At 38.9% G+C, this 25,840-nt stretch overlaps 1 protein-coding gene across 1 annotated transcript in view; it reads left to right on the forward strand.

Moving 5' to 3' along the window:
* mgat4a (alpha-1,3-mannosyl-glycoprotein 4-beta-N-acetylglucosaminyltransferase A) overlaps window positions 1-24,101 on the forward strand; it is a 45,214-nt gene extending 21,113 nt beyond the window's left edge. Inside the window, exons 5-16 of the mRNA XM_017704655.2 lie at window positions 2,997-3,130; window positions 4,580-4,626; window positions 5,861-5,974; window positions 10,644-10,719; window positions 11,448-11,562; window positions 13,391-13,521; window positions 14,380-14,487; window positions 15,531-15,724; window positions 17,095-17,173; window positions 17,553-17,613; window positions 19,179-19,291; window positions 20,559-24,101. Of these exons, the coding sequence (XP_017560144.1) occupies window positions 2,997-3,130; window positions 4,580-4,626; window positions 5,861-5,974; window positions 10,644-10,719; window positions 11,448-11,562; window positions 13,391-13,521; window positions 14,380-14,487; window positions 15,531-15,724; window positions 17,095-17,173; window positions 17,553-17,613; window positions 19,179-19,291; window positions 20,559-20,585 (1,199 nt within the window). The 3' untranslated portion in view covers window positions 20,586-24,101. The remainder of the gene's footprint in view (window positions 1-2,996; window positions 3,131-4,579; window positions 4,627-5,860; window positions 5,975-10,643; window positions 10,720-11,447; window positions 11,563-13,390; window positions 13,522-14,379; window positions 14,488-15,530; window positions 15,725-17,094; window positions 17,174-17,552; window positions 17,614-19,178; window positions 19,292-20,558) is intronic.
* Window positions 24,102-25,840: the final 1,739 nt, after the last annotated feature.

Below are 25,840 nucleotides of genomic sequence, written 5' to 3' on the forward strand. Positions count from 1 at the left end.
ATAAGTATAGGGTATACTTCTCAAATACCATTTGTGTATGAAAAGTATTCTCATTTTTCTACAAATCAGATTTTTTGGACTTTGTTAGAACATGTCCTTTGCATATAAAAGTAAATGTTCTAACAGCATCATGTTATTAACAAAGAAGAGAATGGCCACTCTTTTTGGATTAAAAGGTTAATGACAATGTAATTACTTCAGTGATATCATGTGACTGCGTTAAACATGGCATCAGAGTTTGAATTAAAGTAGAATTCAACCAATTTTTCAAATATTTTTTTAAATCATTAAAATGTAAACAAAAATCGGGACCGGTATCACATTGGCTCAAAAAACCAAAACAACAAACGACTCTAGATATAGATAAAGTGTTAATATCAAAAGCATCTCTAACTTTGCATGCTTTCTGTGCATTAAAAATCACTTCCACTGCATTAATCTGTCAAACTTGAATTGGTGTGAATAATCCCTGCAATGACTAAACAAATAAAAATTTAAGATTGAAAGATCCTGTGGCCGAAGGCATTTTGCTGTGTGGCATTGAGCTTAGACTGATGCTGACTGTGTAAACCAGCATGACTGAGAGGTATTTGCAGGGCATAGCCTGGTACATGGACCAAAAGAAAAAATCTTATGTATAAAAACTTGAAAAGTACTTGTAGGATGACTGATTGTTTTGGCAAAGAAATAAACTGTTTTTTATATTATCCCTCGTTCCTTTCACCACTATTGTAAAGAAAATATTAAGTTTGTCAAATCATACCACTCTGAACAAGTTGAGCAGTTGAACTCAGAGTTTGAATTATGCCGCAAATTTTAAAAATAAGTGAAATTTCTCCTTAACAGCAGTGATGTCATGAACATCCTGTGTCTGTGCAAGATGTTCTCTGGTAATGTTTTTACTAGAGATTGTCTTGCAGGAGCCCACCCATTCACTCTGCTCCACTTCCCTTAAGACCCAATTCCCCTTCAGGCCAAGTAAACATCTTTGCCCCTTTACTCTCACACTCCCGATGGATTCTCCTCATGGGCTGTTCTGTGCTGTCTTCTCTCTTTCTCACAGTGACAGTGCATGTTCCCCACTCCTTCTGAAGTCTGTAGTAGATCATGGCTTAGGAGGAGCTATTTTTAGGTATGTAAATTGGGACATCTTCGCTTGTCCAGGCCCCTGAGACTCAATCTCCTACATTCACCCCTGTTCCCCCAGACACGGAAAGAGGAAATGGCAGAGCCTGATTAAGAGAGACTAGGTGAAGGAAGACTAAATGAAAAGAAAAGAAACAAAACCTGTAGTAAGCCATTTTAGACGCAAGTTTGTCGCTATAACAGCATCAATAATCAACTTCTTCCTCTGAAGAAGGATATAGGGCATGTTTATTTCGTATCTCTCTCTCTGTCTCTCTCTCTCTGTCTCTCTCTTTCATGGTCTACCCCAACTCTCTTGCTCTTTCTGATCCTTTCATCCGCGACCTACTTTACTTTCTGGCTGCCTGGTGTTCCTCTGCAGTGAGAGATGATACAAAATGGGAGCATATTTGATTTCCATGTTTTATGTCGATGAAGTGTGAGTGTTTTTCACTAAAATACACAGACGCTCAGCTGCACCCTCATGAAAATGATAGCTCACATGTCAGAACATACTGACATCTCTCTCTCAGCTCAGCTTAAAGGGCATTTTATGCTGGTGTGCATATCTCCTGTGAGTGGTAGTGCTTTATGTCTCATATCATCCTTTTTGTCTAACATTATCATGAGAACAAGAAGCTCATCACAAGCTTGTGTATACACCTTTCAGAATAACAAAGGGATCTTTGGAGCGATGCCATAGAAAAAAACTACTTCCTTGAGGATGCATTCAATGGCAGATTCTTTTAAAAAACATTTTTGGAAATAAAGTTTGTTAGTATAAAGAACCTTTTTGAACGTTCAGAGAACCAACTTATTGAAATGTTTCTATGCTCTTTTTTTTTTTTTTTTTCCTTGAGTCATACACCCAAGTCAAGAACCATTTAGAAACCTTTATTTTTAAAAGCAGGGCTTCTTAGCGTTCTTAGCCCTGAAGAGCAAAGTTGGCTCGTAAGGGCACTCAATTAGGCATGCTGGAAAGTTACACTAATCCCACCCCCCCCAACCAATGACAGAGCTTTAAGTGGTAACACTTTATTTAAACCTTGCTATATAATGCTTACATAACCATTCCGTAAACTTATGGCGTCATATGCTGTTATTATCTGTCAAGACAATTCATATACAGTAACATAAGTGTCACGTTACCATCACTGTCATGGCTGATGCCATAAAATGTTTGGCAGCTTATGCCTAAGATACTTTTTATTGTGCAGTCTGTTTAGCCATCATAACATCAAAGATTTTTACATCATGTCTATTACCACTAAGTGTTACTATGCTATTTAGTCAAGTTACTGGACATAATCTGTCATGATAACATGACATTTTCCATCTCATGTTTATGGCATGGTTATATCAAAATTAAGTAAGTGTGTGTGTGCTATATATATATATATATATATATATATATATATATATATATATATTTTGGCCAGAGTGTCTGACATCATGCTCTTCACACTTTCTGACCTGTATTTGCATGTAAGCTTATCCCAGTACACTACACTTTCTGTCCATTTTACATCTCCTTTCTCCCCTTCCATCTTCAGAATAGTTCTGTCCAATAGCCATGTGTAATGCATAAGCCTCAGGGGCTCTTCTCCTTGCTCCCTGAAAGCCTGCTTGGTATTTTGCACTTTTATTAATCTGGGCAGGAGAGAGACAGTGCCCTTAAGCCCTCAGAGAACGGTCAAAGATTCTGGAGCGGTCCAGGACCTGCTGCAGGTTTTCCATTTTACAAATTTGAGTGACTGCTTGACTTGAACATTTTTCTGCCTGTTTGGAATGTTCATATAAATGATTCACTTGACTTTATTCAGTGAAAAAAATTATAAAGAATACTTCATTCTTTTCTTTATCCTGTTTAGTTTCCATGGTGATGGGGATTCCTACAGTGAAGCGGAAAGTGAAGTCATACCTGTCAGAGACGTTGCATTCGCTCATTGATAAACTATCACCTGAAGAGAAGCTTGACTGTGTGATCATAGTCTTCATAGGGGAGGTAAGTGTTGTCAGCTTGAGAGGAAAAACAGGATGAAAGTGTACAATGTCTGTACGAATGTTTCTCAGATTTTTGTTCATGCTGCAAAGTGTGTTGCTGGGTAGGGCTGCTGGCAGTATTGGCCATATTTATTGTTATAGTCATAAATTATGTCACAGTATGATTTTCTGAGTGTATAATGGATATAGTACTTAATCACTTCCCAACTGCCTATGTGGTTTCAAAGAGAGTACAGCTCTGTTGAATTAGATTTAGACCAGCACAATATGTGAAATTTTAAATACAATGCAATGGATTCATAGTTTTGATGGTTTTTTCTTGCCTTTATTTTTTCTTTTCCATTTGTGTGCTTTAGAGTTGGGTGGTATTGAAAAAGAAGTTCATTTAATATTTGTTTACAAGAAAAGAAAGGTGATGAACCCATGCTTCTTGAGTACTGATATTCTGCTGAAAGATTGTCTTAAAGACCTAACAGACCTTGTTTTGGTCTGTTCTGTTTATCTTAAATTTTTTCAAAAGCTTACACAATATTGAAAACAGTAACCACATAAAAACCAGAGCCTATATTCATGAAGCTTCTCACAGTAGAAGGGCTGATTTGTACATTATTGATGGGAGCAGATCCTGGATCACCACACCTACTCTGAGAAGCATTTACTTTGTGTGTATTTTGACCTGTTCTTTCAAAACATTCTGAAGAACCCAAGAAGTGCAACATGATTGTTGTTGGCTGACACCAGTATTGTTTACACTGGTGTGGCCCATATATCACACAGTGCTAGGAAACTGTGAAAGGATACCTGAAAATATGTTTGGTCTTTAGTATATTATTAAACCAATTGGAGTTAGCCACAGTTCCTTTAAAGCTCACATGGATGTGTTTTTGGACGGTTAAACTGGGTCAGGGGGTAGCTGTTTGTCTGCTGCTTGCTCAGAGGGGGTCTTTTCAGTCTGAGATCTGGAGGAGACTGGGTCTCTGCTCCATTATGTGCCTGTCAAAAACCTGTGGGGCCAAATGAAGGGAACGACAAGGAGGCATAATAATAATAAGGCATAAAAAGAGGGCCACTTTTATAACTGTTCTACTTTATTGACCGTGAATGCTGATATCGGCCTTTTGTTTATGTGATTTTTCATAAACAATTAGATATCCACTCTAATATCTGTAGCCTTTTAACTGCTTAAAAATTAGAATGTGTATAATATAATGACAATAAAAGGGCCTCTTGGCTTGTATTCTATCACAGATCATTAGCAGAGTTTTCTAGGCAGAACAATTTGCAATTATCACATTTACAAACTTGCAGCTTCACCAAAGTTTTTCTATATGTGTGAGACACAGAGAGAAAGATTGAAAGAGAGTATATCTTTGTTTGTGTATCTATATAGTAACATGAGTGTGTTCATTTGTGGGTATTCTAAACAGATGTGCCTTGTTCTTTCCCACAGACGGATTTAGATTATGTGCACAGTGTGGTCTCAAGCCTTGAGAAAGAGTGAGTTACTGCCATCTTCTTGCAGACTGTTTAAGCATATGGTTTCAAACAAGTTTTATTACTGGAATAGACCTTTTAAAAAAATAAGACAATTGATAAATGTTAAAGTATTTGCTATGCATGATTCTTTGATACTGAAAATATGTTGCTTGTCTAAGATTTGCTAAGACAGTGTTTTGAGGACAGATGAGACATCTTTAATGTTTGTAGAAAATAAGCTGCTGCACATCAGCACCTGATTTAAACTGTGAAGCATGGTGGAGGGAGTATAATGGGAATCTAATTTGCTGGATGGGATACAACTGTTGAGTTAATTTTATGTCCTATTACCTTTTTAAAAGCAATAAAATGGGTGCTGCTGTTTTTATTTCTGTTTAAAGTGTAAAGATCTGTCCTTTAACTTGTGTGAGCTGTTTTCCCTCAATGACATTGAACCTCTGATAAATTTCTTTCCTAATTTCCAAGCAATGTAATGTTAAATAATATTTTTTTTTCTTATTAATGTGTTTAAAAATGGCTCATGAAGTATCTAATTTGACAACCTAAGGTGGGAAAATATTTTCTGTAGTTCAGGCACTTATTTTGATTAATACTTTTGTCAAAAACCCATCAAAGAAAAGGTAAAAGTTTGAAAGCATTTCAATGCATAAAATAACTTTTTCATGGAATGTGCCACCAATTAATCACTCCTTGTTCTAGGAAATTCTACAGCAATTCCCTCACTGTCAGGCTGCTGTCAACTCAAAATAAACTGGGTCATCAGCACAGTAGTGAACAAGCACATAAGTAAATCAACAACAGGGTAGTTCAAACTTAAGAAATTACATATTCAGAATGCCAAACTCTGCTTCATGACTCTAATCCCCTGAAACACTCTTGAACTAAAGCAGGCCTTTCACGACATGAAGTGAGAAGGTTTTGTACAGATGAATAGGCAAAGTCCTTCCTGGCTGGAGTAAAGAACTGATTAACTGCTGCAAAAAGCATCTGGTTAAGGTTATTGCCAATAAATAACTTTCACTAGCTGCCACATATAAGGGTTCTCCTACTTAACTCACTGATTTTGGTTGTTTAAGGCAGTGGTTTAAAGTAGATGGATACGTATATCACTTTTGTTTATTTACTGTCAATTAAAGATATTATTTTAGTAGCTGTTCATGTACAATTCAAGTGTTCACAAACTTTTTCCCGACCTGTGTCATATCTTAATTTTAAGTTTTTATGAATCCATCAGATTTTCCACAGAGCTGAATTCAGGACTGTTGGAGGTCATCTCTCCTCCTGCCAGTTACTATCCAGACCTTAACAACCTGAAGGAGACTTTTGGAGACTCCAAAGAGAGAGTGAAGTGAGTATGAAGTCTTTCACCACATCAAGCCTGAGAGATTACTGGTTCTTACTCAATATACAGTGCTGCTCAGGTTTTTTTTGCTGACATTTATACATCATTTTAGATATTTCTATATTTTATATTTCTGTATTTTCTACATCATTTGAGTGAGCAGTTGACAATTTATGATGAATGGTCTAGTAAAATGCCTCTGAATTGCTTGGCATAAAATCTGCTTACAATAACTTACAATAGAAGTAGAATTTTTTAATAACTATGTTTTTGACAGTGACAATACGAAGGTCTGTCTATTACATTTCACCATCTTCACTGATTAGCATGAAGACAACAGTAATGAACATTACATTACATTACATTACATTTACATTTAGCAGACGCTTTTATCCAAAGCGACTTACAAACAAAAGCGTTGCTGTAAGCCTTTAGGAGCGAGTGCAGGTAGGAAGGATCCTGCTCTGTTAACACCTTGTAGGCAATCATAAGAGTTTTAAATTTGATACGAGCAGCAACCGGTAACCAGTGGAGCTCAATGAGCAGTGGGGTGACATGCGCCCGTTTTGGTTGGTTAAAGACCAGACGCGCTGCAGCGTTCTGAACCATCTTCAGTGGTTTTACAACACAGGCTGGGAGGCCCGTTAGTATGGCATTGCAGTAGTCGAGGCGTGAGATGACCACTGCTTGTACCAAGAGTTGGGTGGCTTGTAGTGTTAGAAACGGCCGTATCTGTCTGATGTTGTACAGCGCAAAGCGGCAGGACCGAGCCACCGAGGCAACATGGTGCGTAAAGGAGAGTTGGTCATCTACCATAACCCCCAGGTTCCTAGCAACCTTTATCGGGGAGAGTTAGAGTGAGTCGATGGTTATGGTGAAGTTGTGTTGAATGGATTTCTTTAGCTGGTATAACCAGAAGTTCAGACTTGGACAGGTTTAGTTGAAGGTGGTGTTCCTTCATCCATGCGGATATGTCCGAGAGGCACAGCGATATCCGCACAGAGATCGACGGGAATGACAGATAGAGCTGGGTGTCGTCAGCATAGCAATGGTACGAGAAGCCATGTGAGCGGATAACCCGGCCTAGAGAGGTGGTGTAAATAGAAAAGAGAAGGGGTCCCAGTACCGATCCCTGGGGAACCCCAGTGTATAGCGAGTGGGCTGAGGAGAGCTCTCCATGCCATGACACCTTGAATGAGCGCCCAGTGAGGTACGATCTGAACCATAGTAGCGCATTGTCTGAGATACCCATGTTTGATAGAGTAGATAGGAGAAATTCATGATTGACTGTGTCAAAAGCGGCTGAGAGGTCCAGCAGAATGAGTACTGAGGACTGTCCTGCAGCTCTGGCAGTTTTTAGTGCCCCAATCACAGATAAAAGAGCCGTTTCAGTGGAGTGCCCTTTTTTAAAACCTGATTGATTTTGGTCCAGGAGGTCATTCTGGGAGAGGAAACCAGAGACCTGACTGTAGACTGCTCTTTCTATAGTTTTGGAAAGAAAGGGTAGTAGTGAGACTGGCCTGTAGTTATCAACCTGGGCAGGGTTGTGAGAAGGCTTTTTAAGCAATGGTGTGACTTGGGCTTGTTTAAAGAAAGTTGGAAACACACCAGTAGTTATGGAAGCATTGATGGTGTGTGTGATAGCTGGGATGATAGCAGGTGCAATGGTTTGTAGTAGGTCAGTAGGAATCGGATCAAGTGGACATGTAGTAGGACGGCTACATGTTACAAGAGTCAGTGCCTCGCTCTCAGTGAGAGGAGTAAACGAGGAGAAGATGGCACCTTTGGTCGAGGGATACAGAGGAGCAGAGCATGTAGTAGGACTGCTACACGTTGCATCAGTGAACTGGCTGCTTATGGCCGCCACTTTTCCAGTGAAAAAAGAGGCAAGGGCATCGGCTGTAAGGCAGGTAGCCGGAGGTGGAGGTGGAGGATTGAGCAACGTATTAAACATTGCAAATAGTTTCCGGGAGTCAGTGAGAGTTGATTTTGCTGTGATAGAATTCAGCTTTTGCAGTAGTGAGGCAGGTTGAGAACGAAGCCAGGAGCAGTTGGTAGTTCTTTAGGTCTGCATGTATACGTTTTTCCCGCCATTTTCTTTCAGCAGCCCGGAGCCTGGAGCGCACTTCCCTGACTGTATCATTTTTAAGCCATGGCTGTGGTTTATTTGAGCACATGACTCTAGTAGTTAGGGGACAGAGGTCGTCCAGACATGAGCTTAGCGTAGAGCAGAGTGTATCAGTGGCATCATTTACATTGAGTGATGAAAATGAGCCTGGTGGAGGCATATTATCAGTGACCAGTGAGGAGTACTGGTCGGCCGAGAGGTCTCTAAGATTGCGGCCGAACAAGACCATAGTTGGAGCAGCTTTTGGTTTTTTCTCAATACACACATTGAGTTGTATGAAATAGTGATCCGAGAGGTGCAAGGGGGTGACAGTTAGCGAATCAGTGTCACAGTTGCGAGTAAAAATGAAATCCAGATTTTTACCAGCTTTATGAGTTGGAGGGCTTGGAACCTGCTCCAGATCGAAAGAGTGCATGAGGGATATGAAGTCTGTGGAGCACGGACTGTCAAGGTGGATGTTCATATCACCTAGAATAAGCATGGGACAGTCTTGATCTGGGATAGAAGAAAGCAGCATATCAAGTTCATTTGTAAACTCACCCATTTGCCCAGGAGGACGATAGATGACAATAATGCCAAGTTTAGCTGGAGTATTAACCAGCGTGGCATGATACTCAAAAGAGGTGTCATTTGCAATCAATAGGCCAGTCCCGCCTCCTCTTCCTGAGGGACGAGAGGTATGAGAGAAGGAATAATTGTTTGATAGTGCTGCCGGAGTAGCAGTGTTTTCTGGTTTAATCCAGGTTTCAGTCAGAGCCAGTAGTTGTAATGATAAATGATTGGCATAAGAGGCGATAAAGTCAGCTTTGTTAACGGCTGACTGGCAGTTCCACAGCCCAACTGAGAATGAGGCAGCAGTGGGCGTGGTTTGCCATAGTGGCCTTAAGTTAGAATGATTCTGGCGCCTGTGTGTTATTTCGCGCCTTCTGTGCATATCGCAGATAACAGGGATGTGTTGGAAGCACATTTTGGGAGGCAGCAGGACTGGCAGCCTTGCTCGGTGGACTCGCGCAGGTAGACTCGCGCAGGTAGACTCGCGCAGGTAGACTCGCAGGTCTTTACCCGAGTTAGGTCTTCACACGAGGGGGTCTTCACACAACAGCTGACGCCTCAGTGACTGGGCGGGGTAAATAGGAGTGTAAATTGCAAACAGCTGTTAGTGTGTTGGGAGATCAGCGCGACCAGACTGCCTTTATATGCCGCGAGTGTGTACGTGAGGGGGTTTGCCATGCCCCCCGACCGAAACTAGCCCGAAACCGTCTGAAACAGCACTTAAAATGCGTTAGTTAGTTTGAGGTAGCAAGCTGGACTTTAGCAAGAGCAGTCTGACGCAGCTTAAAACGTTCCCTTGTGCTCCGTGTGAAAGCCCATTCTTACTCATGACCTGACTTAACATGACCTGATTGACAGATTTTTATCCCTTTTTTGCCACATTATATACTGTCTTTATACAATAAAGTGTTCTGGAATCTTTTTTGGGAAGGCTGTGCATGCTTTGTTAATGTTCTGTTATGTCCTTCTTAAGTTTTTTTTTATTATTATTATTTGATTGGCTTTGTTAAAAAAAAATCTGATTACTCAGTTTATCTGTAAGTTGTTAGAGTACTAATTTAATCAGCATAGAGAGACCTAGTATGAAGGAAAAAAGGCAGAGCATGAGAGACAGTCAGTTACTCTGTATTCATCGGATGTTCTCAAAGTGAAACCAAGGTCAATCTGTTGCTCACCTTGTCCCCGCCCCCTCCTTCTTCTCTGTTTTCCTTTCTCTTTATCCAAGATGACACTTTAGAAGTCTCTTTCTCATCCACTTCCTTCTCCAAATGTGTTTCATCTGCTGCTCTCTGTTTTCAGGCTGTACATCTCTGTGCAGCCACTTTTGACTAGAGGTCATTAGCGCTCATGCTGTCTAGGTGTCCGTCCATCTATCTATGTACCTCGCTCTCTCGCTCGCTCGCTCGCTCTCTCGCTCTCTCTCTCTGCATTTTCCTTTCTCATTATTCATTCATCTCTCTATTTTGAAGCTCTCTGTTCTTCTTTGTTATGTGCCCCTTTTATATTGCATACATATACATGTGGTTGTGGGATTCCTAAATATTTATGTAGTGTCTATAAGGTCTGAACTTGATGTGGGATAATGAGCAAGCAGTGTTGTTTGCAGCTTAGTCTATGTATATGTCAATTGGAGAGTATAACAGACTCAGCACAACAAGGTTTGCTTAAAGCTTTGTTCAGTGATGACAGCAAGTGCTATATGATTACTATGGGTTACATGGTTGAGAGAGAAAGGGGAAAAATCTTTTTACTTTCCTAAAAATTTGTGGGTATGTCAGACAGTCTTATAGGCCATTTTAAACATTGATAGATTATAGAAGAAAATGTAGATAACAAAGTGACTGTCCTACAGTGATGAACTGAGGCTTTGCAAACGTGCCAATTTTAGCTATTGCCTATTTAACCTTGAGCAAAATATTTCAATTTCTATATCAGCACATCCCTAGTAGTATTGAATTAGTGTTTCTGTTTAACAGTTATCCTGTACATTTACAGATGGCGGACCAAGCAGAACTTGGACTATTCTTTCCTCATGATGTATGCAGTCAGCAAAGGAGTTTATTATGTCCAGGTAAGGACAGAATACAAAGTTTAAGAAGCACTAGTTAGGCCTTCTGTACTCATGTAAGAAGATTTTAAGCAGCTTCCCAAGCAGTCATTAACGCTTCATGTCCAGTCTACGTAGAATTCCATTGTTGTTGGAAGCGTATTTGGGTGTTTTGGTGTGTGTGCCTGTGTGTGGAGACAGACTGTGTGATAGTGTTGCATTCTTAGTGGAATCTCTTGCATCACTATGCTGGTTCTTGTCCAGCCCTGAAACTGACATGAAGAACAAAAACATCTCCATTGTCATGTCATGTCTTAACCCCACACCCTTCTCATTCTCATCCCTTTACACCACTGGAAATGCCACCCAACCAACCCTGCCATTTCAGCTTTCTCCCTATGTATTAATATTTTGTTTTAATTCACAAATGCATTTTTGTTTCTTTTGATTTTTCTTCTCATTTGTGTCATTTAGTATTTTTAGCTTGTCCATTTCTGTCTTCTCCTTCCATGCTATGCTCTCTTAGGAGAGGGTGAAGGTATCACTTTCTTGTTTTGTCCATATACCAGGTCATGTTAGCCACCAATATAATAAGCTCTAGGTTTGTGTGTGTGTGGATGAGAGAGCGAGAGAGAGGGGTGTTAGTAAATCTAACTAAATCTACCCATGTTGGTCTATGTATTGGAGAGAGACAGCTTTTAACTGAATTGCAGTATTACCTTGCATGCCTCACTTGCTTGTTTGTCTCCTAGTTGGAGGATGATATTGTTGCAAAGCCCAACTACTTTGCTACTATGAAGAACTTTGCCCTGCAGCTGGCCTCTGAAGACTGGATGATCTTGGAGTTCTCCCAACTAGGCTTCATTGGTATGACGATAGTATCAAAAGTGGGTTTTGTTGCTAAATGTGGCCAGTAATGACTCAAAAAAAATAACGGACAGCAACCATTGTTTTTGCATAATGTGTAGGGGCAGGCAGGCTGCCAGTTCTGGTTGAGTTGTCATGTACACAGCATGTGTGTTTGATTGTTTGTGATTGCTCCAAGTCGTATGTTGTGATCAGCTCATGAATGTCAAAACAGTGCTAAAAAAGAGGCTAGTCGTTTAGCAAACATGCAAGGATATAATTTTTTTTAAATTCTTCAAATAAAATACTAAATAATGTTTTAAGATGCAGTGCCATGATTGTATAAAATCAAGTCCCTACTTCTTGCTCAGAAAGGTTCATTGCGGTTAAGCTGTGCAGAGCAAGAAAGTGGTTGTTCTTGGTGTCTAGCTAGCATCTAGCTTTTGTTACCAATCTCACTGATAAAAAATCACTGCAAGATAGTGCACACACAGCAGTGCAGATAAAGACAACTTTTTCAGTTTGTTTCCATATTTGATGTTTTGATACTTTTTGCTTAGCTGAGCCAAACCAATCTGTGTAGTGTGTATATGTAGTTAGAGCTCTGTTGAATAGAGCTGTGATTATTTTTCCACTTTTTATAGGATGTGCATGTGTGTTTGGTTGCTTGTAATTGGTCTTGTATCTCATTTATAGGCAGTTCATATATTATTAGGTTGAGTTTCAATCATATGAAATATGATATATAATCATATGAAATAAACAATACATGGAATTATTCAAATCTTGGGGGAAAATGTTTACTATTCATCTGATAGAATAAAATAAAGAGTATTGTTTTATTATAAGAATAGTGTATTCTTTTAAACAAATATGGGACAAAATTATTGGCATCCCTAAATAATATTTTGCATATTTGTTTGAATGGTTTTAGAATCTACGTTGTCTGTGACCATTATCTGTTTTTCTGGAGTATAAATGTGAGGTTGCATACAAGTAAAATCCTTTTGTCATCCATCAACATGAGTAAAACTAAAGAGCTGTCAACTTAAATGTTGATAAATGTTGAAAAAATTAATAATCGGTTAAAATGACCAATAAGCACATTTCATGGCAACATTGAAAAGCCTGGATCATAAAAAAAGAGGACACATGAGCATACTGCCAGCGCATATAATGAGGCAGAGGAACCTGCAGATCATAGTTTCATAACTGCACAGTTTGAATCTTTGAATCTTGGAGTTTTAAAATTTTATAATCCACTGTCAGAGTGAGAGTTCCACAGAAGAATTCTATGGTGTGGTCAGATGTCATGTTGGCGAAGAAAAGGGACTGCATAAAATCAAAAGAACCTGATACCCACTGTCAAATATTGTAATAATAATAAATAATAAAAAATGCAGCTTATGTGGTTTTCAGTGTATTGAGTCTAGCTCATTTTCATGAAAGGTACTAATAATTTTGGAGTTGACTATGTGCGTCATAATGCCCCATATCGCACGTGTGTTGCCTGTGCATGTAGCACAAACTTTTTATCACTTTGTGTTAACAAATGACATATTAAGGCATTGTTAATTTTGCGGTAACAAAAGATTATATTGTGTGCAGTAAACATCATACGGTCAGTATGACGAGACTAGTATGACCTGTACATGGGTGTTCATGCTTTGTCTGGCTGACAAGCTTTAAAATTCTCATGGCCTTTTTGCTTGAGCTTGTATATTTGATTGTTGTGAAATGCACACATTGTGATTTAATCTCTCTCTCTCTCTCTCTCTCTCTCTCTCTCTCTCTCTCTCTCTCTCTCTCTCTCTCTCTCTCTCTCTCTCTCTCTCTCTCTCTCTCTCAGGTAAGATGTTTCAAGCTCCTGATCTGAATCTTATAGTGGAGTTCATATTTATGTTCTACAAGGAGAAGCCTATAGACTGGTTGTTGGACCACATTCTCTGGGTGAAAGTTTGCAATCCAGAGAAAGATGCTGTAAGTCATCACTGTTTTGTGTTTACACAAATCCTGTCTTTTCTGATTGCTGTGTTTTTTTTTTCTTTTTTCTTTTTTCCCCCTCAAATCCTCTTGAGAGCTTTTCTGTGCTGTTGAGCGTTCTGAGCTGCTGAGGGCAGCTCAGCAGAGGCTTTTCACACCTAGGAGAATGGCAGACTGAGAGACTGCTCTGACCTTTACCTTCCTATTATCCCTCCACTCAGAGACAAGCCCTCCAACTATTGTCCCCTTCCACCCCACTCCATCCCTCTCTCCAATGTGTGCTCTTCCCTCTCTAGTTTAGTTTATGGCTGATTGGTATGCTGAACAATGCTTTGATGTATAAAGCCTTATGTTCAAGGCTTGCTCGTCACAGATACAGCATATAAAGATCATGGACAGGTGCTTCACAGGCCCTTTTCAGTAGTGCTGAGTGCTATGATTCAAAACCAAGGTCAATACACCCTGGCCACCCATCAGTATCTATGAAATGTTTTATCAGGTATAACTGTCACCTCACTGACCTTGGCTCTCCATTCTTTATCATTACTGTTTTTCCTGCTCCTCTTCATGTGGGTCATCTGATTATTTAATGTAGATCAGGCTTCTTGTGTAGTGGAGTAACAGTGCTGTCACTCATGAGCAGAAACAGGCTGCAGGCTTTTTTCACAGCTATGTGAATTCATTTTCAGAGTTTGACTGTTTTACTACAAAATTGTAAAATACAGGGCATTGTTGTTTACTACTTTAGTAGTATTAGTCAGTTATTGCATCTTATGTTTAAGCTGAAAAACAGTAGTTGTACTTGCAGTGAAATTCTGTCTCGAGTTAATTCAGCATCTCCTTCTTCCTCTGTAGAAACACTGTGAGAGACAGAAGTCCAGTCTACGTATCCGCTTCAGACCCTCTTTATTTCAGCATGTCGGCCTGCATTCCTCCCTGGCAGGGAAAATTCAGAAACTTACGGTAAACTCTGTTTCTCTCTTACGCACGCACACAAACAAACATATGGCTAGGCTGTGGTCAAAATGGGATTGCGGACTGCAAAAACTTTCTTTGTCATTTGTATGTTTGCAAGTATCGCTATCTTGTCTATCAAAATGACTGATTTAAAATGAATTATTTAACCACTGTTATGTAAAGTCTTTCAGAGTTTGATGTGAAATGATTCAATGTAGGCAAACGTGCCAACACAGATTTCTTTACAATGGTGATAATGGGTACCAACACAAATATATTGGTTCTTTAAATGTAAAAATCAACAAGTGAATCTACACGTCATATGAGTTTTTAAACGAAATGTTGATAGTGGTAAAATAGTGGCACTTTGAGTGCTTTTTGCCTTGTAACATCCTGCATGTACTTCTCCAACTGGAATGTATTAAAGTTTTAGGCCAGAAGTTTATCTGAAAGTTATCAGACAACAATGTATCAGGCATCAGACAATGTATTAGTAACTATTTCATGTAATAGTTTTACGTCAAAACTGTGGAATAGCTCTTTAAGTCTAAACACAAAGGTTTTCTCTGAACATGCAGTGATACCATCTTTCTGCTCTTGGTACTAATTCGAAGTCACAAGCAAGTGTTTGTACTTACTGTCAAAATTACTGTACAGTGTCTGATGAGATTGTTGTCAATGACCTTATTAATGATCCAGATAGAATGCGTCAGAGCATAGATTTGGAATGACCCCAAAGCTGGTATCAGTATCTGTTGTTTTTTTTTTTTTATAATTTAAAACCATCTTGACATTGAATGACCTCAGACAACATAAACTTACTTCCTCTTGCCAAATGATTTCCTGTTACACTTAAATAGTTCAAAACCCTCAGGGTTTCATTTTTCTCTTCCTGTCAGACAAATTATAGCTTCCTGTCACCTCTCCTTAGGCCTGAGGCACATCCTTTAGCTCTGACTTTTCCCTTGTATAATGTGCTGCTTGAACAGATGAACAGGTAGGCTTTGTGCAGGCTCGCTGAGTGAAGTATCTGTGTTGCTGTGTCTCAGGATAAGGACTTCCTGAAGCCGCTGCTGCATAAAATCCATGTGAACCCGCCGGCAGAGGTGTCCACTTCCCTTAAGGTCTACCAGGGCCATACACTGGAAAAAGCTTACATGGGAGAGGATTTCTTCTGGGCCATCACCCCTATGGCAGGAGACTATGTGCTGTTCAAATTTGATCGTCCAGTCAGCATTGAGAAGTTTGTTCACCCTCTTTCTTTTTCGCTCTCTCATCACACATACATCTAGGTATCAGTGCGAGTGCTGAGATTTGATCAGGCTTGAAATTTTGCTCCAAATATGGCTTTAGAAATTCCTAAACTTCCGATTGCAAGAAAAACAAAACTACATCAAGTTGTCAGTCTAAACCTGACCTGGGCACATCATTATGTTTTCAGTCTGAAATGAACCAAAGTTCAACAAAATTCTGTCCAAAACAAAATTATATAGAAGACAATAACTATATAAAAAAATGATACAATATAACAATCAGCTGTTTGAAATGACATTTAAATTCTACACTAACACGTCTGGACTTTTCATAGTGTGCTGTTCTCATGCTGTGCAGTGCTGATAGCAGGATGACTTCACCTGTTTAATTCTAAAACCCTTTTTTAGATAGAGCATAGAAGACTGTCACTTTTTAAAACCAAAGTAGGGTTTGCTGTGACATAAAACGCGAGTAAATCTGCGCACTAACAAATCTTTCAAGCTCTAGGTATTCTCACATGTAGCTCTGCTGTTCATGCTTAGGGATTCATTTTTGAGTCTTTTGCATACTCTGTTCATTCTGAGTCAGAGACCAGCACAGCACACACTCACGTGTGCTCCTCTGCTCCTCATATGCCTCAAATAGGCACTTGCACTCACTCTCAGAATGCTAATCAAGAGATCGTGCGCACACACACTCACACACACACACACATACAGAGGCATGCTCAGATTTGTCTGCCACGCTTCTGTGTCCTCGTTGGGAAATGGGCCCAGCTAAACGGAATTTACTAAAAATACGAACCTGTGCCTCCCACATGCTCGGCACAGTGTGAAGGAAAAAGACAGCACATGTGAGTGAGTTGGGGTAAGCGGAAGTAAGTAGTGAAAAAAATAAAAGGGATATGTTGTTAAATTGGGGGAAAAATGTATGACACACCAATTAGAGAGAGAAAGAGGACAAACGAGCCGGCCAGCCGGCAGGCAAGCCAGCGCTGGCTAACAGACTGTGATAATACACCTGATGGCTAATAGACCTCTTTTACGCACTTGCTGTCACTTGCATATCTCTCTCTGTCTTTCATGCACCCTCTTTCTGTCTTGTTCGTGTGCTCTCCCTCTTTGACCTCTGCTGTTTTGTGTCTAGGGCAGTATTAACAGGATAAAGTCTCAGTTTACTGATGTAAACTCAGCTCAAGTAGGGAGCTGTTTAGGTGTGTCCTTATCTGAGCGTGTATGTGTCTACTGGGCTGCCAATGACACTAGTGTAGAAGTATGCTCCTGTGGCTTTATCTGTACACAAATTACAGATCTGTGCCTGTACATACATTTTCATTAACAATTACTATCTGATTGACAGGTTCTTGTTCCGCAGTGGTAATCAGGAGCACCCAGGCGACAAAATTGAGAACACTACAGTAGAAATTTTGCCCTTCTCGGTAAGGAAAAGTCTGTTTCATGATTTAGCTTAATTGCTTGTGTGTTAACAGCAGTTTTAATTTGTTACTAGTTTCAGATATGTCTGTGCTCTACTGTAGGCTGTCACTGCTTCTAATTTTAGACAGCAGCAGGTTGAGCTGTTCTGATAATGAGGTTGGAGCTCATAGCCCTGCTGTGAAAAGAGCGCTTAGTGAGTCTACTAGAGTCTTTGATGCTAGCAAATGGTTTGCCGTTGGTGTGAGCTTCGTGTTAGCTCTGTTACAGTGCATAACAAGTCATAAGCTTGTGGATGAGATATTTAGCTTGATATTTAGCACACTTTAGCAGAAGTTGTTTATGTTATTAGGTCATCACTTGTCTTGCTTGACTTGGTTGCAGGATACGGCACTGAAGACCAAAGAGAAATACAAACGGACAGATGACCATTTCTACAGAATTGGTAAGGTGCTGTTTGAATGTTTTATTTTGAGACTTGTGTTTCCAAAGCCAATCATTGTGTTCAATCCTTTCTCTCAATTCAATTTAATTCAAGTCAATTCAGGTCAGTTCAGTTCAATTCAAATAACTATATTCACTTGAAAGAAAAGAGTAAAATAAAATATTCATGTGAACCTATACACATTGTAAAGTCATACATCTGTACACCTATGAAAATAGAGAGATGCAGTATATGTACATACATGCTCACATACATGTATACACAAATCAAATAAATGATTTTAAAGTTTTCAATTTAAGGTGCTGTGTCACCTGTTTTCTGCATTTGTGGAAGCTGTAAACATAGTTATATATGTTTAAATTGATGGTTCAAGACATTTTGGTGTCTCTCAAACACACACGTAGTAATTCATCAGTTTTAATAATTTTCTCGTTAAATGATGGGATATAAGTTTTAACTGAGTTGAAATAATCTTTTCTGATGTCTTCATATTTGTTACATGAGGAGAGAAAGTGTTGCTCCGTTTCAATTTGTCCTGAACTCCAGTGTTTTTGTATGGCGCCCTTTTTCTATTTCTAAATTTATGATCACTCAGTCTGTACATTGTTATGATATTTCTTTCTTTGGGGTTTTTATTTTGATCAGATAATCTCCTAGTTTGTATTCTCTGTTCAGTAATCTGTAGCATTGCAGTTGTGGCAATTTCATTGGTCCAATTGTTGATGTATTGTTTTTGGTGTGTTTTGTGGATCATTCTGATCTGTGTTGGTGAGGTGGTGAACTGGGCTGTGGTTTGAAGGTGATGTTTATCTGTGAGGGGTCTGAGGGGATCTGTTTCTGGGTGTGTGCAGTTGCTGAGGTGCACTGTGTGGTGGTATGACTCTGTATGTGCCTGTGATGGGTGACAGTGAAATTTTAAAGCTCGTTTTATCATAGGGGAGGGAGACAGGAAACTCGCCCAGCTCTACTCTGCATGCCAAATTGGTTGCATTGTAATGTACTTTTAAGATGACTTTACAAAATTCTAAATTAAACTTTTTTCTATTGGAGTCATGTCCCACAATGTGTTTTTTTTTGTTTGATAAATTATTGGTCCCCATTCTTCACTGCCATATGAGTATGGGTTTAATTACATAATTAATTATTTAAAGCCAAAGTTGGATTGGTGGGTTGAGTAGGTTTATTAATCATTTAATAGTAAAATATACTTTTCTTGCTTTTTCTACCAATGCATTCATTTTTTTGCTAAAGTTACCAGATGTATTGAAGCAATTACTTTCTGCAGTGTACTGTAATATAGTCTCGCCAAAGGTAAATTGGAGTTTTGACATGTGTGGCTTTATTTATTTTTTTTAATCATAATTTTGGTTTTATTGATGTCTGATGCCCAATTTTGACAATATTCTTCTAAAAAGCTTGTGTTTTTTTTTTTACGTCTTGTGCTGTAGGAGTTAGCAAGACCAAATCATCTGCATATAAAAGGAATTCTCTCTCTCTCTCTCTCTCTCTCTCTCTCTCTCTCTCTCTCTCTCTCTCTCTCTCTCTCTCTCTCCGTCCCTCCCTAGCTGAGTTTGAAAAAGGAACAGCTGAGGGCACAGTTGACCCTGCCTTTAACCCAGTGGCTGCTGTACGTCTCACTGTCCTAAAGGACTCTGCTGTGTGGGCTATTATCAGTGAGGTTAGTCTTGTGCATCTTCTTACTTAGAAATGGCAAAAACAATAGATTCTTAGATGCATCATGATCCTCTCTTCAAAGGTTCTGTGTACTGTACATAAGCCAAAATCAGACTTTTACACAGGCTTATTCATATTTTTAATTGACAAATGACAAAATAACACTTTGACTGCATTGTATACACTATGATTTGAATAGTGTAGTTTTTCAGTTTAAACCTTAGAGGGAGAAACAAAAACGGGTCACCAGATGTAGCAATTTTGTAGCTACATTTGGTCTTGGGGACAGATTTACTAAGTGTTAGTTACTGACAGTTTGCAGACACTTAACACTGGTGGGGGTGGGTGATTTAGCCAGTCATCTATTAAGAAAATTAATACAGGTGACACTAAGTCAAGAGGTGGAAAAATTGCTAAAATATGGTGTCTGGACTAAATCATCCTGTAAATAGCTGAGATAATGATTAGAAAGCAATTTAATAATTAGAAATTATATATTTACATCTCACACAGACTCACAAAGAAAATCCAGGTTGATATTTAGGTCCCAAATGCCAAATGAACATTATACTGATGAAGGTATGATAACTATAGATAATTCACTCTCATCCTCAGACGGCACATCTTTCACCAAGTTCTCTTTGAATACTCTTTAAGAGTGCTTCCAAATATATTAGTTTAGCTTTAAGATAAGACCAGTGCAATATAACTCTTTGGCTCACGCGCATTTTGTATGAAAGCCTGTTTCCACCAGGGAGGAGGGAAAAGAAAGCTTTTATTTGGTTTTATTTTTATATTTAAAAGGGAATTACCTTTATCTTGAGTTCCCTGTTAAGTTTGATCAATTTGAGCTTATTGTGGAAGCTTTAGCTGATTTAGTAAATTTTGGCAGTCAAAAAAAAACAAACATACATCTGATTAATGAAAAACATATGTATGGTTTTATTATGAATAGTGTGGAACATGTATTTGTGCATGGACAGATCATTCTTAGGCTGCCTGAAAACCCCATATCTTTGAAATGGTTGCTTTTCATTATAAGGAAAAAACATTTTAACTTATGGAAGTTAATATAACATCCTCATAGAGCATTTCTGTCTGTACATTCATTGTAAAATTTTCACACAACTTTGAAAGCAAAATGTGAGGTCTTGTCCTGACAGTGACAACATATTAGCATGTAGATTTTATGTAGATTCATCATGCATTTAAGAAATACTGCAAAACATGCTCCTGATGCCTGCATTTTGTGCTCTTATGTCTCCTCTCAGATCCACATAAAGAGAGTTGCTGGATAAAGGTGTGTAAACCTGCACTGGTGGTGGTCCCACAAGGCCCAGCTGTGCTGTATAAGCTCTTGCAGCATTCCAAAATAACAGTGACACCATCACAGCGCATGGACGCTACCAATCACAGTGTCACTCTAAGGATTGCTGGTTTTTACAAACTCTTCATCCCTTTTTCTTTCTCTTTTTCGTTGCCTCCTTTTCTCCCTCCTGTTTCTCGCTCGCATGTTCTCTTTTGTTACTGTCCACTCTGTTCTTTTCCCTTTGAGGATTTCATTTTGTTAGGTCATCTTTTTGTCTTCTGTCTGTCAATGTGAATACTACTGTATAAGAAAAGGTTTTCAGAAGGAACAAGGAAACTGAATTTAATGCCTTGAGGATTTGCAATCAGTGCCATCACGAAGGTTTGACATCAGGATTGTGTGCTAATGCTGGAGAGAAGGTGACGGCCCTTACCGAACGAGAATGTTATGAGTACTGTATCATTATGGACTATAAATGACTTTGACCGTGGGTCAAATAAGTGCTTTATACTTTACACAAAGTTATCAGAAGAGAAATCATTTGAAATATTTTGTGTTAAAGAAAAAGTTACTTCGGTTGGTCTTGTTTTTCACCTCTCACGTTTAAGTGCCAGGGCATGGCACGCTGTTTAAACTTATTTATGTCCATGAAACAGTTTGTTGTAAAGACTACTTTGCCAAAATATTTCTTGAAACAACTTTCTAAAGAATAGAAACCGTACTGCAGAACCCTCCTTCTATAACAGGAAAGGCCTTTCTTCCCTTCAGTGTCTTTTGACGTAAACCAATCAACCATGGCCTTTCAACCGAAGGGATATACGTATATATTACTATTATTATTTAGACGATCTATGAAGGTGAATTTAACTTATTTGAAATAAATCTTTAATTTGTACAAGAGAGAATTTTTTATTTTTTATGCTGTGAAAAGTAAAAAAGTGCAGGAGAAGTAAATATTTGATTTGATAAATATTTGGAGTAAATACTTGCTTTTTAGTGATTGTGGCTTAAAGAATCTGGTTCAAGTTTTTTTTTTTTGTGTGTGTGTGTGTGTGTGTGTGTGTGTGTGTGTGTGTGTGTGTGTGTGTGTGTGTGTGTGTGTGTGTGTGTGTGTGTGTGTATAGTTCCAATGGGTGCAGGTCCCCCACATTTGTGCCTTAATGTCCAGTATCCCCTAGGGGACTGGAAAGGGACTGCCTCTACGTGTCAAAGCCCCTGTGTCACACAGGACTAACTTATATAAGAAGTTTCCAGGGCAGTCTTTAAGGATTCATATTCAGACCACTTTTTTTGCTCACCATCAAACCTCAACCAGATAATCCATGGCTATAATATGCTGGTTACATGGCCCAGGTTTGTTGTGAACTATAACAATGACCTAGATGAGCTGAGGATTCCTAAAGACTGAATCTATAAGCAGCACACTTGAAAAGATGGTTCTTCAAGGGCTCTTTAAAAAAGAAAATCATTCTATATAGAACCACGAACTCGCAAAATCTCTTTCCATGATAAAAGGGTTCTTTGCATCATCAAAGGGTCATCAGATTGATGGAGAATGTGCTGTAGATGGTTCTATATAGAACTTTTTTGAAAAGAGTACCAAAAGGTGTTCTTTGAGTGAGTGTTCAAGGTTCTATATAGAACCATTTTCTTTACTAAAGAACCATTAAAGAACCACATTTTTAAGAGTGTAGTTCCCAGCCCCAGTACTGGTAACCCACTGTTCAGCTTTTAACTTGGCCATAGATGAGCTGTTTCTGGCTTTAACAGCTTGATTCCGCTTGAAGATGAAAGGCTGTGTTGAATCAGGGGCAGTTAAACTGTGGAGACTGGTGAAAATCCAGATTGAGATTGGAAACTGCTAACTAAACTTCTTTTTAATTTGGTTGACAAGTTCCTGTTCAGAGCATGCTATGTTTTTCCTAAAGGGGAATTCCAAAGATTTTTCAAAAATTCTGCAAAATTCAATTGTTGATGTAAACAGTCACTTAGAGTAGTTTGTTGTAGAGAAACATACTGACTCAGTGGTGCTGATAGGAAGCAGAGATTGTGATGTCTACAACACAAGTACCCGTGAACCAACACGTCTTTTGAGACTACTTTGCTTTACAACACCCTGCATAAATCGCTCCATGAATGTTTTTTTAAAAGTACTTTCAGAATCATTAAACACTTTAGAGATCTGGTTCCTTTCACTGCCACTTAAACATCTGGGACTCTTAAGTTTCTCTAGGATGGTGCATTTCTCATCAAACTACTCTGAATTCCTTTAATTACATCTTAATGATTTAATTATGCAGACATTTTGAAAAATCTGTGGAATTCCCCTTACGGCCCAACAGGTCAAAGGAATACATGTGTCTGTTTGCTCCAAGAACTGGCTATTGAAATACATTTTCATTGTCCATTTTGAACAGTCCACTGGCATGTTGTCTGTCAAATACTCCTGTATCATTGCTATTTGATGTCTCCTTACTGTGTTCAGTGCTGTACAATAGCTGGCTCTGGGTGTGACCTGCCTTTAAATTTATTATATTAGGCTGGCTATGGACAGGACATAATGCAAAAACCATAGAATTCTGAATAGCTGATAAATGACTTTTGGTACTTCACAGTGAAAAATGAATTAATCTACTGTTGTGTGTGTGTGTGAGCACTGAGTGACTGTAGTGAAGTGAGTAGCAGCACAATTTTGTGCCATTTTAATTAGAATATCTTTAGAAATTTTTGGTCTGTTTGAATTCTATGGTTTTTGACTTTCAGGTTTGTCAGTGTAACTGGCTGAGAAGGAGGCTGGGTAACTACTGTACATATTTCCCAAGTGCACTCATCTCATTTGATTGTATATATCTTTTAGAAGGTTCCTAGAAATGTGAGTTGACCTTGCAAAATCATGCCATTATATGACCATTTACTGTATGCACATTTAGCATGTCAAGCAGAGAAAGACATTCTGTGCATATCACTTTCAATTACATATCATCTATGAGGGGATGAATTTGAACAGGGGAAATCTAGAAATGTTTGTTGAATAAATGTCAAGATATATGTTTACATGTTCTTAAAGATTCTGATTTTGAATTCAGAACAACACTCAGATCTTCAAACGAGCACCTGTATTGCTACCTGTATTGGCATACTCTGAGAATGGCTGATCATTTTGTTTCCATTTTTGACATGAATTCTGCTATGAACAAACTGGACTAGCGGAGACATGGTATGAAATCCAACTGGCTAGCAGAGGTTAGAGTTCATACTATTTTTATCCTCCATAATGCCTGAATTATGCATCATGACAGAAGAGGATGAGGCTTAAATCTTCAGAAAGCTGACCATTTCTTTCTGAACTATCTGCCCTTTAGTCTTTTTAAACCCCCTCCTCCCCATAGTAAGATTCCCCCTGTCTAGTGCATCCCAGCCTTTCATGTGCCTTCATCTGTGCATCTGTTTCCAGCTGACATTGATTTGAATGGAGAGTACAGAAATAAATCAAATTTGACATTCATGGTTTGCCGTTTTCAGTTTTCTGTCCGTCTTAACATGAATCAGTTTGTTTTACTCATGTCACAGACATTTCAGACACATTTTAGACTGGACACTCTAAATTCACACGTGCAACCAGATCTATGACTGTTTTGTAACTTTTTTGATTCGGCAGGTATTGAGCGGTTCCATCGGCTGAAATACACACTTGGTTACCAACGCTACTCAGATGCCTCACAAATGAACTGGATTGAAAAACATTTACGTGACTACTAAGAAAGTGCTTTTTGGCTGGCTGAAGTACTGCTCTTTATAAAACGCTTGCTAGCTTGCATTATAGCTACTTTGAATTGTTGGATGGGGGTGGCCATTTGGACAAAACACAGTTCAGACAGCAGCATTTAGCTAGCTAGCTAACATTGTTTTATATGTAGATCGTAACAGTGCCAGTGTGAATTTATTATGAGCGGGACCTTCAGGCAAGACACCGAATCGATTCCTCGATTTCTAGCATCTGACAATTTAGTCAACTCGATTCCACACTGACGTTCCACTCACTTCACATCTTGGCTGAAAAATACCTCATGCGACAAAATGCGCACTGATGGTCCAAACTGATAGAGCTAACAGCGGAGAATTGGGCAGAACTTGACGTTGTACCTGATGACCGGTTTCATTACAGTCACCACAATTTATCATCTGCTGATGTTGAAGGCAAAGATTATAAGGTAAACCAGAGAATTTGCAGAGGAATATTGCTGCTCATTAATGTGTTCTGGGTTTGTTAAACGCTAGAGGGCGCTCCCGAGTGAGTCCAAAATGGGTATGGAGCATTTGAGCAAAATCAGTTTGAAAATTATTTTTATATGGAAGAATACATTCATACCCTGAACAGCGTAAAGCATTTTATATTTTAGAGCACTTCTGAAAGCTGCTTGATTTTTAAATTATTTTTGTTGTTGAAGCAAAACATTGTGCACAACATCAGATGCATATAAGCAGTCTACATAAAACAGTAAACACATACATGAGTAAATGTGCAAGGTGGATATACATAACTACACAAAATCCTGAAGTATATACATGCTTGAACAGTGTTTTAATAGCTTTTTTTGTTTTAAAGAGGGCTAGATTAATTCAATATAATCTTCCATCTCCTTGGCAACCAAAATGCCCTTTCACCTGAGAATTCACAACTAAGCCATTAAAAGTATAAATGTATCATGTATACATTTACCTCAGTGATTTTCCAAAAGACTAAGTAATACATGAATCCATAATAAACAATACTTCAACATTATGAACAATAAAGGCACAGGTTTTGCTAAATAGTTTTTATATACTGACAAAATGCCCCAATAAGTTCACGTCTGTCTTCAGTTGCTACAGAATGAACAGGTCGTTTCAGTGTGATGTTTACATTTTCTAAAGTCATTTTTAGCTGGGTACATTTTATGTATAAGATTATGTGACACTTCTTTAATTTTATTACTAATTGTGTGTCTTAGCAGCTGCAGTCGCTTCATAACGGCGCCTCATGTACGTTCATGACGTGTTAGCACAAAAGGCATCACTCAGCCAGTGAGCGGCTCTACTTGCCAGCCAATCAGCACTCAGGAGCAGGAAAGACAGCCAATCAGCACCCAATAGCAGTAAGACCAGCCAATCAGCTCTCAGTACAAGTAGGTAAATGCCCGCCCACCAGCACTCAGTAGCAGTAACGCCAGGGTCCTACTGCCTCTAACCCGTTTTCTGTAGAAA

This window comes from Pygocentrus nattereri, chromosome 6 (genome assembly GCF_015220715.1).
Source record: "Pygocentrus nattereri isolate fPygNat1 chromosome 6, fPygNat1.pri, whole genome shotgun sequence".
Classification (NCBI taxonomy): domain Eukaryota; kingdom Metazoa; phylum Chordata; class Actinopteri; order Characiformes; family Serrasalmidae; genus Pygocentrus; species Pygocentrus nattereri.